This window comes from Cydia amplana, chromosome 15 (genome assembly GCF_948474715.1).
Source record: "Cydia amplana chromosome 15, ilCydAmpl1.1, whole genome shotgun sequence".
Taxonomy (NCBI): Eukaryota; Metazoa; Arthropoda; class Insecta; order Lepidoptera; family Tortricidae; genus Cydia; species Cydia amplana.
In genome coordinates this window covers 11031350-11046277 of record NC_086083.1, presented here as the reverse complement: position 1 = coordinate 11046277, position 14928 = coordinate 11031350, and the positions used below count along the sequence as shown (strand labels likewise).

The 14928-nt window shown below is 39.9% G+C and overlaps 1 protein-coding gene and 1 long non-coding RNA gene across 2 annotated transcripts in view; one reads left to right on the top strand and one right to left on the bottom strand.

Annotated features, from left to right (window-relative positions):
• Positions 1-11672, top strand: part of LOC134654586 (myotubularin-related protein 13) — a 97763-nt gene extending 86091 nt beyond the window's left edge. The window contains exons 30-40 of the mRNA XM_063510055.1: positions 315-497; positions 1112-1279; positions 1815-1958; positions 2984-3132; positions 4009-4156; positions 5768-5965; positions 7513-7648; positions 8400-8526; positions 10791-10870; positions 10999-11081; positions 11467-11672. Of these exons, the coding sequence (XP_063366125.1) occupies positions 315-497; positions 1112-1279; positions 1815-1958; positions 2984-3132; positions 4009-4156; positions 5768-5965; positions 7513-7648; positions 8400-8526; positions 10791-10870; positions 10999-11081; positions 11467-11559 (1509 nt within the window). The 3' untranslated portion in view covers positions 11560-11672. The remainder of the gene's footprint in view (positions 1-314; positions 498-1111; positions 1280-1814; positions 1959-2983; positions 3133-4008; positions 4157-5767; positions 5966-7512; positions 7649-8399; positions 8527-10790; positions 10871-10998; positions 11082-11466) is intronic.
• Positions 11673-11748: 76 nt separating this feature from the next.
• Positions 11749-11994, bottom strand: LOC134654610 (uncharacterized). Its single transcript, XR_010097349.1, has 2 exons — positions 11945-11994; positions 11749-11900 (listed from the first exon to the last, which is right to left on the bottom strand). It is a non-coding gene; the product is annotated as an uncharacterized LOC134654610 (long non-coding RNA).
• Positions 11995-14928: the final 2934 nt, after the last annotated feature.

Genomic DNA, 14928 nt, shown 5'->3' with positions numbered 1-14928 from the left:
TACCCAATGTCGAATTTGGGTCAAAATTATTTTCGTTGTCTTGTTTTTTGTCCCCAAAAAATGTGACTGAGTGGAGCTTTTTGTATGTGGTGAAATTTTGTTTTTAATTTTTCTTAAGTGAATAATAATCTACAGCTAGAAAGACATGCAATATCACTCAACTTTTTTTATTTATTTGCTAAAAGACGAAAATAGAAGCGAGACAGAGTAGCCAGAAACAAGACAACGAAAATAATGTTGAACCTCTTAAACATCTCAACCTGTCGGAGTGATGTTAACCTTCTTTACATAAACTAATTTAATTCTTTTTACAGGTCTCATCATTGGCTCAAATCTGCCTAGACCCATACTATCGCACGATAGAAGGGTTCCGCACCCTCGTGGAGAAGGAGTGGCTAGCCCTTGGACACAAGTTTCAGCAGCGGCTCAACATCGGGCCTACTCCTCAGCAGGGCTACACGCCAACATTCCTCATGTTCCTTGATGCGGTCCACCAGGTTAATATTATTACTTTATTTATTTTATTTTTATTATAAACATGGAAAACCAACAGCTATAAACATGTCTAAGAGCTACAATAGATTTACAGAGCCAATTACAGGTTCTCACTTATATAAATTAAATATACAAAGAACAAATATAAATACAAATCAGTTAACACAAGTATCAACAGCACAAGCCGAGATTGTCTACAGCAGACTGCATAGACACATTAGGAACGGAATTCATTCACAAAGTGGCCATGCACTCCTACCGCTAAATGTACAAAAACTTCACGAAAAACCGAAATACAAAAAACAGAAAAATACAAATGTACCTATATGGTATAACTTCAGTATGCTGAATATTATTATGTAATATTATTACTTTCTCTTAGCGAGATTTAACTTGTTAAAGAGGTACTCAAAAATCAGCAGTATCACGTACGGAGGACTAAGGGCAGGATTTGCAAAAGATGAACTAATACGCTCCTCAAGTTTTGCCACTGCCGGTCTTTGTGGCTGTCTTTGGAGTCTTTAGTCTTTTTTATTTGTATTGGTAAACTTCACAACTTTACAACCTTCAATTTCGCCTATTCTTGACTTGACTAACCTCAAATTACCACTTACAGCTCCAGAAGCAGTTCCCTCTAGCCTTCGAGTTCAACGATTACTACACCCGCCTGGTCGCGTACCACAGTACGTCGTGTCGGTTCAGAACATTCCTACTCGACAACGAGGCCTCACGAGCTGAACTAGGGCTCGTCGACGAGCGCCGGCCGGATATCGGCAATCGATTGGTAATTATCCTAAATCCTAATCGATTCACCGAGCAACATAAGTAAATTTTACCAATACGGAATATTACGCAAAACTCTGCGTAGGGGGCGCCACTACCACAATAGGGAATATTTCACGAAACTCTGTGTAGGGGGTGCCACTACCACAATTACTCACAATCTGAGGGTCTACCACAAACGAGAGAGTCGAAATTATGTTATCTAACCTCTTTATCACTCTTGCATATTCGAGAAATAAAGAGGCAGATAGCTGAGTTTGGATTTTTGAGTTTCCCGGTAGGTCCTTTGTAGACAAACCGCCTTAATCTATCAATGTTATATTTTATTGTCTGTGAAAACTTGTCAAAAACAGTTAAAGACACAGTATGTATAAGTTACTCTATGGTTTACGATGGGTGCTAGTGCTGCACTCTGGCGGCAGAACATTGCAGTAATACAGGGGGTATTATCGATTAAGATTTTCGAAAGTTGGGAGACACATTTCACTATACCTAAGTTGTATAAAAAGTACTGTTATAAGAAACATTGTTCGCAGGGCGTGGAGACGGGCGTGACCGGTTCAGAAGAGGACGTGTACCGCGCGCAGCACGGCCAGTCGCTGTTCGACTACATCGACAAGCTGCACCAGAAGTCGCCTGTTCTGTACAACTTCCTGTACACGCCGGACCTTGACAACCCGGTGAGTGCTCTTTCAGACTGGTTCTCTCTTTGAGCGTTTATTTCAATTATTTCTTAGTTGATTGTCACTTTACAGTTTGGTGCCGTGACCAGGATTCAGATGCATTACAAATATGGGACTAATGAGTGCCCACTTTTTATACAAGATAGCGACCCGCCCCGGCTTCGCACGGGTTAACAAATTATACATAAACCTTCCTCTTGAACGACTCTATCTATCCAAAAAAAACCGCATCTAAATCCGTTGCGTAGTTTTAAAGATCTAAGCAGGGAAGCGACTTTCTTTTATACTATTATGTTGCAACTGATGGGCTGGTGAAATAATTTTTTTAAATACTTATAAATCTAACTGTACAAGTTTAATGACTTTTCTAAGCATACGATGATGTCGGGTCGGGACTAACTCCGGTTATTGAACAATGTTAAAAAACTGAAAACAAAGAAGTTCATCCTTTCTTTACTCCAAATATATCCCGTTATCGGGTCATCGAGAATGGAAATGCCATTGTCGCCCAAAAGGCAAGATTTAGACCCTAAATAAAGTTTGTCAAAGGACTGTCTTATTTCAAACATAGACAGAGATAATCGTACTATCTTTGTCTTACACTAGTACTAGCACCCAAAAGCAAAGGATGAGTATAGTTTTTAGGGTTCCGTACACAAAGGGTAAAAACGGGACCCTATTACTAAGACTCCGCTGTCCGTCCGTCCGTCTGTCACCAGGCTGTATCTCACGAACCGTGATAGCTAGACAGTTGAAATTTTCACAGATGATGTATTTCTGTTGCCGCTATAACAACAAATACTAAAAACAGAATAAAATAAAGATTTAAGTGGGGCTCCCATACAACAAACGTGATTTTTGACCTTAGTTAAGCAAACTTGGATGGGTGACCGTTTTTTTGCTTGTTTTGCTCTATTTTTTTGTTGATGGTGCGGAACCCTCCGTGCGCGAGTCCGACTCGCACTTGGCCGGTTTTTTTTGTTCTGAAAAATTGGTTTGACCAACTATATCTACGTTCGCAGGTACTACGGCCGATGTCGTCCGTATGCAGCCTGGAAGTGTGGGAGTACTACACGCACGAGGAGCTAGCCCACGGCGCGCCGTACGACCTGGAGGCGCAGTCGCCCGAAGACGAGCGGGAACCGCGCGCTCGCCGCACCGTCACCGCCGGGTGAGAACTGAACCTTATGTCATGACAATAGGGTCTACAGTTACTTAACATTTTTAAAAGAATACATAGATTGCTCACTCCATACATCAGTTTTAGTACCAAAAAGACTATTATAGTTTGTAGCTTTCTAATAGAGCCCGAAGGCTAATCCTATTGTCTATTGTTAAGTAAAACCGCTCGTGCCACGTGCCACAACCACCTGCATAAAAAATCGGTACTTCGGTTACTGAGTGCCGGCGAGTCGAACGCTACAGAACCAGTCTAAAATGTGTCATCGGGATGCGTAACAAAGGCGCGTTATCGGAGAGCGCACCTACACTGGTTTTTTGAGCGTTGGACTAGCCCGCGCTCAGGTGCCAAATAGAATAATAAGGACCCTTTTTGCAGGTAAGTAGCACGTGCGGTTTTACTGAACAATAGACAATAGGATAAGCCTTCGGGCTCTATTAGAAAGCTACAAACTATAGCATCTAGCATCGAGTAGCGGAACTATCAGTACTGCTACTTGAAAATAGATGTAGCACCGACCGGAAAGTCTTATCTCAACAGCATAAGACTTTCCGGTCGGTGCTACATCTATTGTCAAGTAGCAGTACTGATAGTTCCGCTACTCGATTCTAGATGTAGACACTGAAATTAATAGTCTAACTGATGTATGGAGTGAGCACTCTTGTCTTACTATATTTCTCTATGCCGACGATTAACGAATTGACGACCGATGGAGTCCGATAAAGAAGGATTTTACAACTGTTTTTACAAGCTTTTATTTAGTTTTACCCGCCCCGTTGCAAGCTAAATTAGACACTTCATTATTCGATTGAGATTCGAATACTTTATATATCAAAATGCTAATTAAATAAACTTTATATTTCACAGATACGATAGTATACCCCGCGCCATGCCGGCTTCCTTCACCGGGTTGTTGGAACGGATCCGCTCGCTAGAGCTGGAGTTAGGGCACCTGCCGCAGAAGTGGCGCGTGCGCTGGGACCAGCTCGAGCTGCCTAATACGCTAGAACTGCAGGTAATAAAACTTTACTCACCATTAAACGCCATCTCGATGTAATAAGCTTTACAATTTAATCATGGTATTGAAATGGAGAAGTATGAAAACGCTACTCGCTTTCAGTATCTTTCAAGGTTATTCGGATGTCGTGCTCGAACACGCTTTTCACTTGTCGTCGCTTATAATAACAAACAATCGCTGATTATATCAGACTAGCTTTTGCCCGCGACTTTGTCTGCGTGGAGTTAGTAATTTGGGTAGCTTATTTTTACCCAATCTGCTTTTTAACGGTTCCCCATACAAACTTCCACCCTCCTTTTCACTCCCTTAAAGGGTGATTTTTGGGATAAAAACTACCCTACGTTCTTCCCCGGGACTAAAACTATCTTCATACCAAATTTCAACTAAATCGGTTCAGCGCTTTAAGCGTGAAGAGGTAACAGACAGACAGACACACTTTCGCATTTATAATATTAGTATGGATTTAAACACCCGAGGCTTTGCTCTCTCTTCCAAATTAGATTATGTTGATAGGGATGATGACACATGTTGAATTTTACAACAAAATCTAGTAAAATAGATAGCAAACGAGCAATTTATCACAATAATGTGGATATTAAAATAAAATATTGGAAAATTACAAAATTACAGGACCTGAAAGTTTCAAAATTTAAGTTTTTTTAACTTCCAAAAACGATAAAAGTAAGGGTACCATTCGATTCCTTACATTTCATCCAAAAAAATATTGTATAGCAACTATATACATAAACGCAATATTTCACCGACAAAAACGCAATTTTCTTCTTTTGTCCATACTACAAGATGGGCGATGACGTCACGGCCTCTGGTCGTTTTGTATAGGGCGTTTCGCGAGTGAAGTGCGACTATCGGACTTTGACTACAATTTCTGATTTTTGTGTTACTTTAATGCAATGGGTCCCATATAGACATTTGATCCTAAAAACAAACCCGATCGATTGATACCATAAAAAAAAATGTAGTCATGTAGCCTATTCTAAATGAAGTTTGAAATAAATGTTGTATGTGTATATTGTACAGGGTGGCCAAATTAGAGGTATACAACTTTTTTTTGCCGCCATTTTATTTTGGCTGTAAATATGACAGTTATTGCATGAAAATTAGTTTGTGTAGATACGGCAAATTTATTATGGAGCGTTTTACGACGGAACAACGTGTTTTAATCATTAAAAACAATAGAAACATTAAAATAACGTTTCCCGGTCGATTAATTTCGAGAAACGGTGACATTGACTGGCCCCCAAGATCGCCTGATTTAACAGCTGCTGACTTTTTTCTGTGGGGCTATCTAAAGGGACGTGTCTATGCTAATAGACCAACGAACCTTCAGTAATTAAAACAAAATATTCGAAACACTGTCGCTGAGATAACGCCAGAAATGTGTGAAAAAGTGATGAAAAACGCGATGAAAAGGGTTCGCATCTGCCATGCTGCTAGAGGTGGACATTTGTCTGACATTATTTTCCATGTGTAATTGCTGACCCTACATATTATATTTAACAAGGAATACTTAATATTTTTTATGTTTTATAGAATAAAATATCAAAAATAAAGTGTATACCTCTTATTTGGCCATCCTGTATATTGTAGCGCAACTCGTCGCTGTCATCGTCGGTGGTGCGGCGCTGCACGCTGCTGCTGCACAAGCGCGGCACGCTGGAGCTGCTGGTGCGCGGGCGGCTGGCGCGCGCGCCCGCCGCCGCGCCGCAGCACCGCTGGGGCGCCGCCGCGCACGCCGCGCCGCAGCGCTGCGACCACTGCGACCATCTGCTGTGGGGGCCCGTCAAGGTAACACCATAGAGAAAAAAATACATAGAGTGCTCACTCCATACATCAATTTTAGTACTAAAAAGACTTAGCATCTAGCATCGAGTAGCGGAAATATCAGTACTGCTACTTGACAATAGATGTAGCATCGACCGGAAAGTCTTATGCTTGTGGTATATGTGTACTTATGCACTTATTATATAAGCTATGTATCAATCATGTAATCGAGTTAGTCTGTAAGTTGTGTTTGACCAATAAACACATGTAATCAATATTCTATTTTATTTATTAAAACATCCATCCGTACATGGCGACCTTGCCAGGATAAGACTGTTAAGATAAGACTTTCCGGTCGGTGCTACATCTATTGTCAAGTAGCAGTACTGATAGTTCCGCTACTCAATGCTAGATGTAGACACTGAAATTAATAGTCTGAACTGATGTATGGAGTGAGCACTCTTGTCTTATTTATTTCTCTATGGTAACACACACCACCATCCTCCGGCGACCGGGAGACGGCTGTATACTCGCTAAACTCCACAGTGGTAAATAGAAGTACTTATACTCTCCGTAGAAAATTTCTTCTTTCTTCTACTAGGAATGACTTGGATTTCGGACATTGTAGCAAGTCCCGACTTGTAAACTTAACATAAAATCGTGTATTATGTGTAGTACATACTTTCTTACTTTCTCCTGAAATTTATTTATTGCAATCCATCCATAAAAAATCGTCAATAATAATGGTTTTTTTTTTCCAAAAGCCATGTATTCCAAAAACAGGTCGTTAAAGTTGAGTCTTCCTGTTCCTATATTGAAGAAAATTTCCGCTTATCATAATATGAATGTAAATAATTGGGTGCCGCTTTACAATTTGGTGCCGTGACCAGGATCAACACTAAGCCCCCATTCGCACGAGAGCTTTTTCAACGCGCGTTAAAAAAGCGTTTGAATGATACAAATGGAAACATGTGTAGTTATTCACACGACGGCGGTGGCGCTTTTTATTAAACGTTGTTGGATTTTCGACTTTAAGCGTTGATCGTTAAATCGAATTTAGCGTGTGAACGGATTCAAGCGCTTTTTTAACGCGCGTTGAAAAAGCACTCCTGCGTATGAGGGCTAAGGGTCGGTTGCACCAAACCGTCTATCACCGCTAAAGTGTTCTCAAAATTTTAGTGTATAGGAATTTTCATAGTTCTCTGCCGCGTGATGTTGATCAGTCTGTCAAATATGGTTAGTGCACTAATTGCACTGGCCCTAATTTAAGCCCTCAACCACAGACAATCCAACCTCTAGACATAGCATAGTCGCGCTACCCCCTCTGCCACACATACGGTAGCGTTACTCCATCTTCGAGTCAATCCCGTGCCGTGATTGGTCCTTGTCATTGAACGGACCAATCACGGCACGGGATTCGCTCACCTCGTTCCCCCGTATGTGTGGCAGAGGGGGTAGCGCGACTATGCTATGTCTAGAGGTTGGATTGTCTGTGAATTGGCCTAAGCTCAGTCTAGAGGTTGGATTGTCAGTGCCCTCAACATTCCAAACTCCATTGTATTGTTATTCAGACGGGCGTCCGCTGCATGGACTGCGGCGCGAGCTGCCACGAACGCTGCGCGGACCAGCTCACCGCGCCCTGCACGCGGTACAAGGCGCCGCCGCCGCCCGAGCGGGACAGAGATCCCAGGGCTTCTGGGGGCAACAGTAAGTCGTACTACATTGACCTTGTACCTATTACATCTCTTTTTTTTTTTTTTTAAATACCACATAGGTGGCAAACAAGCATACGGGCCGCCTGATGGTAAGCAGTCACCGTAGCCTATGGACGCCTGCAACTCCAGAGGTGCAACATGCGCGTTGCCGACCTTTTTTTTAAAAACCTGTACACTCCTTTTTTGAAGAACCCCATACCGTAGACCCTCGGGAAAACCTCGGAAGGGAGCTCATTCCACAGCCGGAGCGTCCGCGGGAGGAAATTCCTCTTAAACCGCACAGTACGCGACCATTTAGGTTCTAGAGTGTGTGGATGAATACCCTGCTGATGGCGAGCGGTGCGGTGATAGAAAGCTGCCGTTGGTATCATGTCAAACAATTCTTCAGAGCACAGCCCATTGTACAAGCGGTAGAAATCTCATAGAAATTAACCTCATAGGGATCTTAAATTACACACATGCTGAGTAGCGGCAGTGTCGCAACGCCATTTATAAAAGTCTTATTTTCATAGAAATTTAATGTTTGTGAAAGCACTTCCACAATGTCGCTTGGCAATTCGGTACTGAGAAGACGGACTGTGACAGTTAGTAACAATGTAATGCTAATAATCCGTAATTCCTCGTAACATCATTGCTTAGGTTGTTGGTTTTCTAAAGTTCCAGGTCACGGTCTGGGTCAGAGGACGATAACCCGGGGTTCATTATACTCTACGCCCAAATTTTAATCGCAAATCTCTTATCAGGTGTAGGCACGTTGCAGTCATCTTCGCAGCAGTACTATGAGCAGTTTTCGTCAAACGTGGCTGAGAATAGGACACACGAGGGCCACTTGTACAAGCGGGGCGCGCTGCTCAAGGGCTGGAAGCAACGGTATTTCTAATTATTAATGTCTATACAAGGTGTCCCAAGAAGTAGTGATATACTGAAGCTGGGAGGTAGAGGACCTATAGGGCTATCTGAATCACCCCCATGTATGTTCCGCGATTTTTCGTATTTTCGGAGTTATGATTTTTTTTAATTTTTCACCTATCGCCGAGTACGATGAGATTTTTATTTATGGTGACGTGAATTATTGCGGTAGATGCTTGATTTTTTTGTGTGCTAAGCTGATAGATAGGCCAATTCAGTATGGTAACATTTACTATCGTTAGATCTTTGAATGGAATTTAAAAAAAATTAATGCCAAGAATGATAAAATTACCCAGTATGTTCACAACTTCAAGGGCGCTTAAAAAAATAAAATCACATAAAAAAATTACCGTTTGGCTTTTAAAAAGCTTTTTAATTCCATTCAAAGATCTAACGATAGTAAATGTTACCATACTGAATTGGCCTATCTATCAGCTTAGCACATTAAAAAAATCAAGCATCTACCGCAATAATTCACGTCACCATAAATAAAAATCTCATCGTACTCGGCGATAGGTGAAAAATTAAAAAAAATCATAACTCCGAAAATACGAAAAATCGCGGAACATACATGGGGGTGATTCAGATAGCCCTATAGGTCCTCTACCTCCCAGCTTCAGTATATCACTACTTCTTGGGACACCTTGTATATCTATTATGATTATGATTATTAAAGAAAAACTCCTTCAACAGATTAAGTGAAATTAAACCTTATGTCAGTGTCAGAAAAAATAAGACGTGAAAGTTTTTCTCATTAAATATTTTTATATATCACGAGTCGTTAATTTCTAAAATTGATCTAGAAAACCAAACAATCTGGAACTTAGTGTTGGATCGAAACAGATTCAGTAACATCATATGTACAATTTTCTTAGTTGAACAATTCTACGCCGATCTGGCCCCTATTTCACCAAGCTGACAGGTACGACAATTGTCAAAAAAATGACAGACCTTTGTTTCACCACGCCGACATTTGTCAGTGACATATGTCGAGTGACAATTGTCAAGTGACAGGTGACAGATGACAATTTCGTAAATTGTTTTGTATAGAACTTCATATAAACATGACAGGTAGTTTAGTACAATTGTCCATCTTAAATTTAATGACAATTATTTTGTGAAACAAGGGTAATGTTTACTAGTCGACATATTTGTCAATTCTTCACAAGAGATCGTTAATTGCTTTCGATGTGCCGTGTTGTCATCACTAACATGATATTGATTGAGATCCCATCTGTGTCCCGACCCCATTTAATGCAGCGTATACCTACATTATTTGTTGACAAGGCGTCAAAGCATTATTTTTTTGTTTGTTTTAAGTAATTTTTTCTGCACATGCAAAGTCAGTGACGTCAAAGTAGGAATCTATTCGTACTTTATATATTCCCTTGTATAAGAATATCACCACTATTGCTTTCGCGGAGATTCATTTTCTAACTAACCAAAACCCTAACTTTACTGTTAGTGCCCAACTTCGCCCAAGTAAATTATTAAAAAAACAATACCTACCTAAACATACCTAATTTCGCTACCGGTCCCCAACTTCGCATTATAATTTTTTTTAATTATGAAAACTATACTGAGATTCCAAATCCTAAATGTTGAATTACTAAACGCCTTCATAGGCAACAATTACAATTTATAATGGAATTATGATTTAATGCTAGTTAAGAAGAATTTAAAAGCGATTTAAAGCGATTTTTATTTGTACCCTAAAGGCGAATTTAGGGTACACAGTTTTGCCAACGTTTATTTTCAATGAACTGCAACAATGATAACGGGGTTTGCTAACAACGAAAACACTACAATTGTCACCCAAGCCTGACACAGCTCCGATCTCATGTCAAGAATTACCGACAAATTGACAAATATGTCGACTTATAAAAACTACTCTTGTTTCACCAAATCATTGTCATTAAATGAAAGATGGACAATTGTAACTAAATGCCTGTCATGTTTATAAGCACTTCTATACAAAAACAGTTTACGAAGTTGTCACTTGTCACCTGTCACTTGACAATTGTCACCCGACATATGTCACTGACAAATGTCGGCGTGGTGAAATTGGGGCCTGATCTCCTATATATTTTATGCCGTATGTTGTTAGCTGTGTCCCAAGCCTACTCAATTATGAATAAGTTCAAAATTGCGTGTCTAAATCTAAAATCTACTCGTAGGTATGTGTTGCTTACTTAGTGATTATAGTATTACTCTTACGATTGCAGATGGTTTGTGCTAGACTCCATCAAACATCAGCTTCGCTACTACGACGCGATGGAGGACTCGCATTGCAAAGGCTTCATTGGTATGTTACTACATCTGTATTTAATCCCGTATCGTCCAAAATGTATATGAATACTCAAGGTTTTTTATTAGATAAGACAGTCATATTGAAATTAGTTTAATCAACAAATCCTCGTGATTTGCTTGCAGACTTAGCGGAGGTGATCACGGTAATGCAGGCCCCGCCCGCACCCGGACCGCCTAAGAAATGCGATGACCGCTCGTTCTTTGATGTAAGTACATACTATTTTCTGACCGTATCTATAATGTATTGGCATGTGATCTTTTCAGGTAAAAAAGAAATGTCGGTTTTCGATCAGTTGATTTCTAATTAAATCTTTTTGGTATTGCTCCTAGTTTTCTTGTATATCTGAATTAATTACATATATATATATATATTCAATATTCGTGAAGTATTACTTCACGACAAAGCGTACGGAAAATGTAGGAGGCAGCAAAGGAGCCACGTTTATAGCAGTGAATTTACAAATACACAAAATATCAGACTAAACCCTCTATAGTGCATGGTTCATGTACAGCACAACATTGAACACGAAAAGGGGTTTATCAATTTGTATCCTTAAGTCCTTAAAATGATAAAAGTATCTCTATACACAGCTGCGAACGAGCCGACGCACCTACAACTTCTGCGCGAGCGACGCCAACGCGGCGCAGGAGTGGATCGAGAAACTGCAGGCGTGTCTGCAGTGAGCGAGTCACAAACTTCATGCTGTCCTCTTTCGTCGGGAGCGCCGTGAGCGAGATGCTAATAGGTTCAGGCGTTAGTAGGGCATCTTACATAAAAATGTATGATACAATACAATACTGTTATTGTACACCTTTAACAGTTTACATTCAAACAGAGACATATTGACAAAGAAAATAAATTGTTAATGTACAATTTTTCTTTAGTTGAATCCATTTTTTGGGATTAGTTATTTGGAAAGGCTAGCGTTATCTTTATTTTTAAATATGAATTTTTGTACTACGCACGCGCGCTATAAACAAAAACCCAAAAATGGAATTAAAACTTGTTATGGACGCCATTGGACCTCTAGTACCTTGCATTTTTAATACCTTGAACTGTAGTTTAAACTGATTTAAACGTATTTCAATAACTAAATCGACAAAAAGTATGACTAGTGATTTCACTCTGGGTATATTTATACCCACAAATGACTAAATGTTAAAAACAGTGACGCGATCTCACGGTCCTCGCGCCATATAGCGTAGTTATTACGTAAACAGCTTCAATATCGCTCTTATTTTTTAAGAGATAGAGTTGAGAATCCGCTGATGATTTTTTAGAAGTTGTTTACCCAGTTAGGATAATTGTCGACAAATATATAGTGTTGTTATGTTGAATTTGTACATATTTTATCCTTAATTATTGTTGTGTAAAGACTTTCGTTCCATTATGTGTAATTCAGTTCGTAGCGCCTCTGTCGCACGTATTTACTCATTCGTGTCGTCATTTGAGCGTTTTCAGTGTTGTAATGTGTATTTTACATGCATATTTCTATATTTAAGCATTTCTGGTGGCCCATGAGGGGGCGCAGGCTCAAATGGTGACACGGCCTTAGTGTGACCGACGCAACGCGAGTTTAGTTTTAAATATAAATTATATTTCTTAATGGAAGATATTATTTTTTACTCGGGAATCTCGTTGCAATGAGCCACCCTCGTTTATTGTTATATACTCATTGATAATTTTGTATGTTTTGTAAATAGTGACATCCACATATCAGCCGCCGCGACGCCCTGAATTTAACCCATATACGCTGGTACAATGCTTATAGCCATTGGCATCCGTCTCTTTATAACTTTTCACGTTCGGATTAAATATTACTACAGTTAGGTAAGCACGTCTTAAATAAAACATTATGCATGAGACATTGGAACTTTTTCGCTCGTTATATAAATGATTTTGGCTTATGATATGATCATTGATCATTCTATACTGTTTATTTTTACTTGTAACAGTGTCCTAAAATAATTTTAAATGATGCTAATATAAATTTCTGGGACATATGGGAATAGCGTAACTGCTATTTTAGTAATATTCAATCTGTAATTTGTGAGAGACAGATTCAGGTTATAAACAACAAGTCTAATGCAATGCAAATGCTTATTTACATTCTGTTATATATGTTGGTGTTTATATATATAAGTGGGTATATGTATACAGTAAGCGCCAGGCAGGCGGAGTTCTATATCGATTTCAGGCATAAAATCTATATAAAGATGCTATATAAATCTATTGACAGAATGACACTTGTGGTCTGAGATCGTCCGATACCTGCCGACTGTATATGATTAATGCTTAGTCCATGTTAATGCTAAGATTGTTGTGTACATATTATTGACGAGGGGTCCGCATTTCGTCGCGGTGGGCGAGCGGGATATGAATGTTGTATTGTGTTTGTCTTGTGAGGGCTCGGTCGATGCTTTTTATCCTGTATTATAACCTCTCACTCGCCCTAGCACATAAATCATGGGTATTTGTCTCTTTAGTCTGATTAGACAAGGTCAGCACGCATATTTCACGTTCTATGTGGGTATAACGAATGCTATATTCCTATGCGTAAGCGATATTCCTGTTTTTCGAAACTTTAAAATGTAATTTTTTGCTAAAGAATGAGCTACCTACTTTGTTATTTTTAGGGTTTCGTATTAGTTTTGTATCGTTACTGTTTTAAATTACCGATGAACGCTAAAAACGGCGATAGATGCGCACGGTTGCAATGTCATTTTTAACAAGGAGTTCAAATCGTTAAAAACGACTTAACGTCTCAATGGAAATATTATAATTGCTCTAACGGTTCTTATAGTTGCACTTTCCACTAAAGATAAATACAATGTAGAGTTGAAATGAAAAGGTTAAAATCAAAAGCTCGAAGAGTTCTCACAACACTTAGATGTACGCGCCTATAGCGCTGTAGAGATTATTCGTGCCAAATATGCACCGAGTGCGATCAGAACTTGCTTTGCTCCAACACGAGCCCTTAGGCCCCCTGAGATCAATGCCGTAAAAGGTTTTATAGGCCTCTAAAGGCCGTACTCACGAGGCCACTGTCATATCAGAGAGTGGATTGTGACTTCCAAACAGGCCGCGTAGCCAAGGTGCCAATCGCCTACGCTGCGTAGCGATCGAAACGCAACTGTCACTGTCACACTTATATGGAAGAGAGATAGAGAGAAAGCGATTCGATGGCGAAGCGATAGCGATTGTCACCTTGGCCACAGATTATATAATAGTTCTTACGAACAGATACTTATCTCTCAAAGAAAACGCAAATACCTACCGTTTTAATACCTACACTAAAATACAATGGAATGACCTTCAACGCGCCGCCGCGCACCGGCGCAACGCTAGGGTTGCCGACGCTTAGAAATGATTTTACAAATAATATAAGATACCTACCTACTTAGGTAGGTACAAATATAAGTTTTAATTGTCAAACTAACATTAGAACTGGTCATATAAAAGCATAGCGTAAAATAACCATGAGCAAGATAAGTTGCAATAAGTAATTACAATATTCCGTTTATGCGTTTCATTCCGACGAGTGGCTGCGAGACATTTTAAAAGGTCATATCTCCCTGCAGTAAACGCAGTGTTTACGCCGTTTTATAAACCGCGCAATGAATCAATAATTCAATACCGCCTAAGTACCTTGTAGCTTGCAACCACAATTGAAACTATCGTAAAAATAAAACCAAAAGTACTTGTATTGAGAATGTTTACCTACTTTTCCTATCTATCGGAAGAGCAAAAACGGTATTTTTTATTAGTTTTGTTGTTTCTGCATTCATCCACACTACAAGTAGTGTTATTTGTTCAAGACATTTCTTTCGCATACATTTTAGCATATTCGAGCGCGCGGCGACGCGACGTGCGTGCGTGAGCGCGCGTGGCAACCAACTGGCTTGCTTTTCTACCGTGAACGGGAACGGATTCGTAGGTATAAAACCGAGCTCGCGCGGAGAGTTCCATAGGCCTGCCTTGGCTAGGCCGCCAGTTCTACTAAACAGCATTGCCATCACGGTATAGGCTAGGCCTGATAGGTCTGTGTGCAC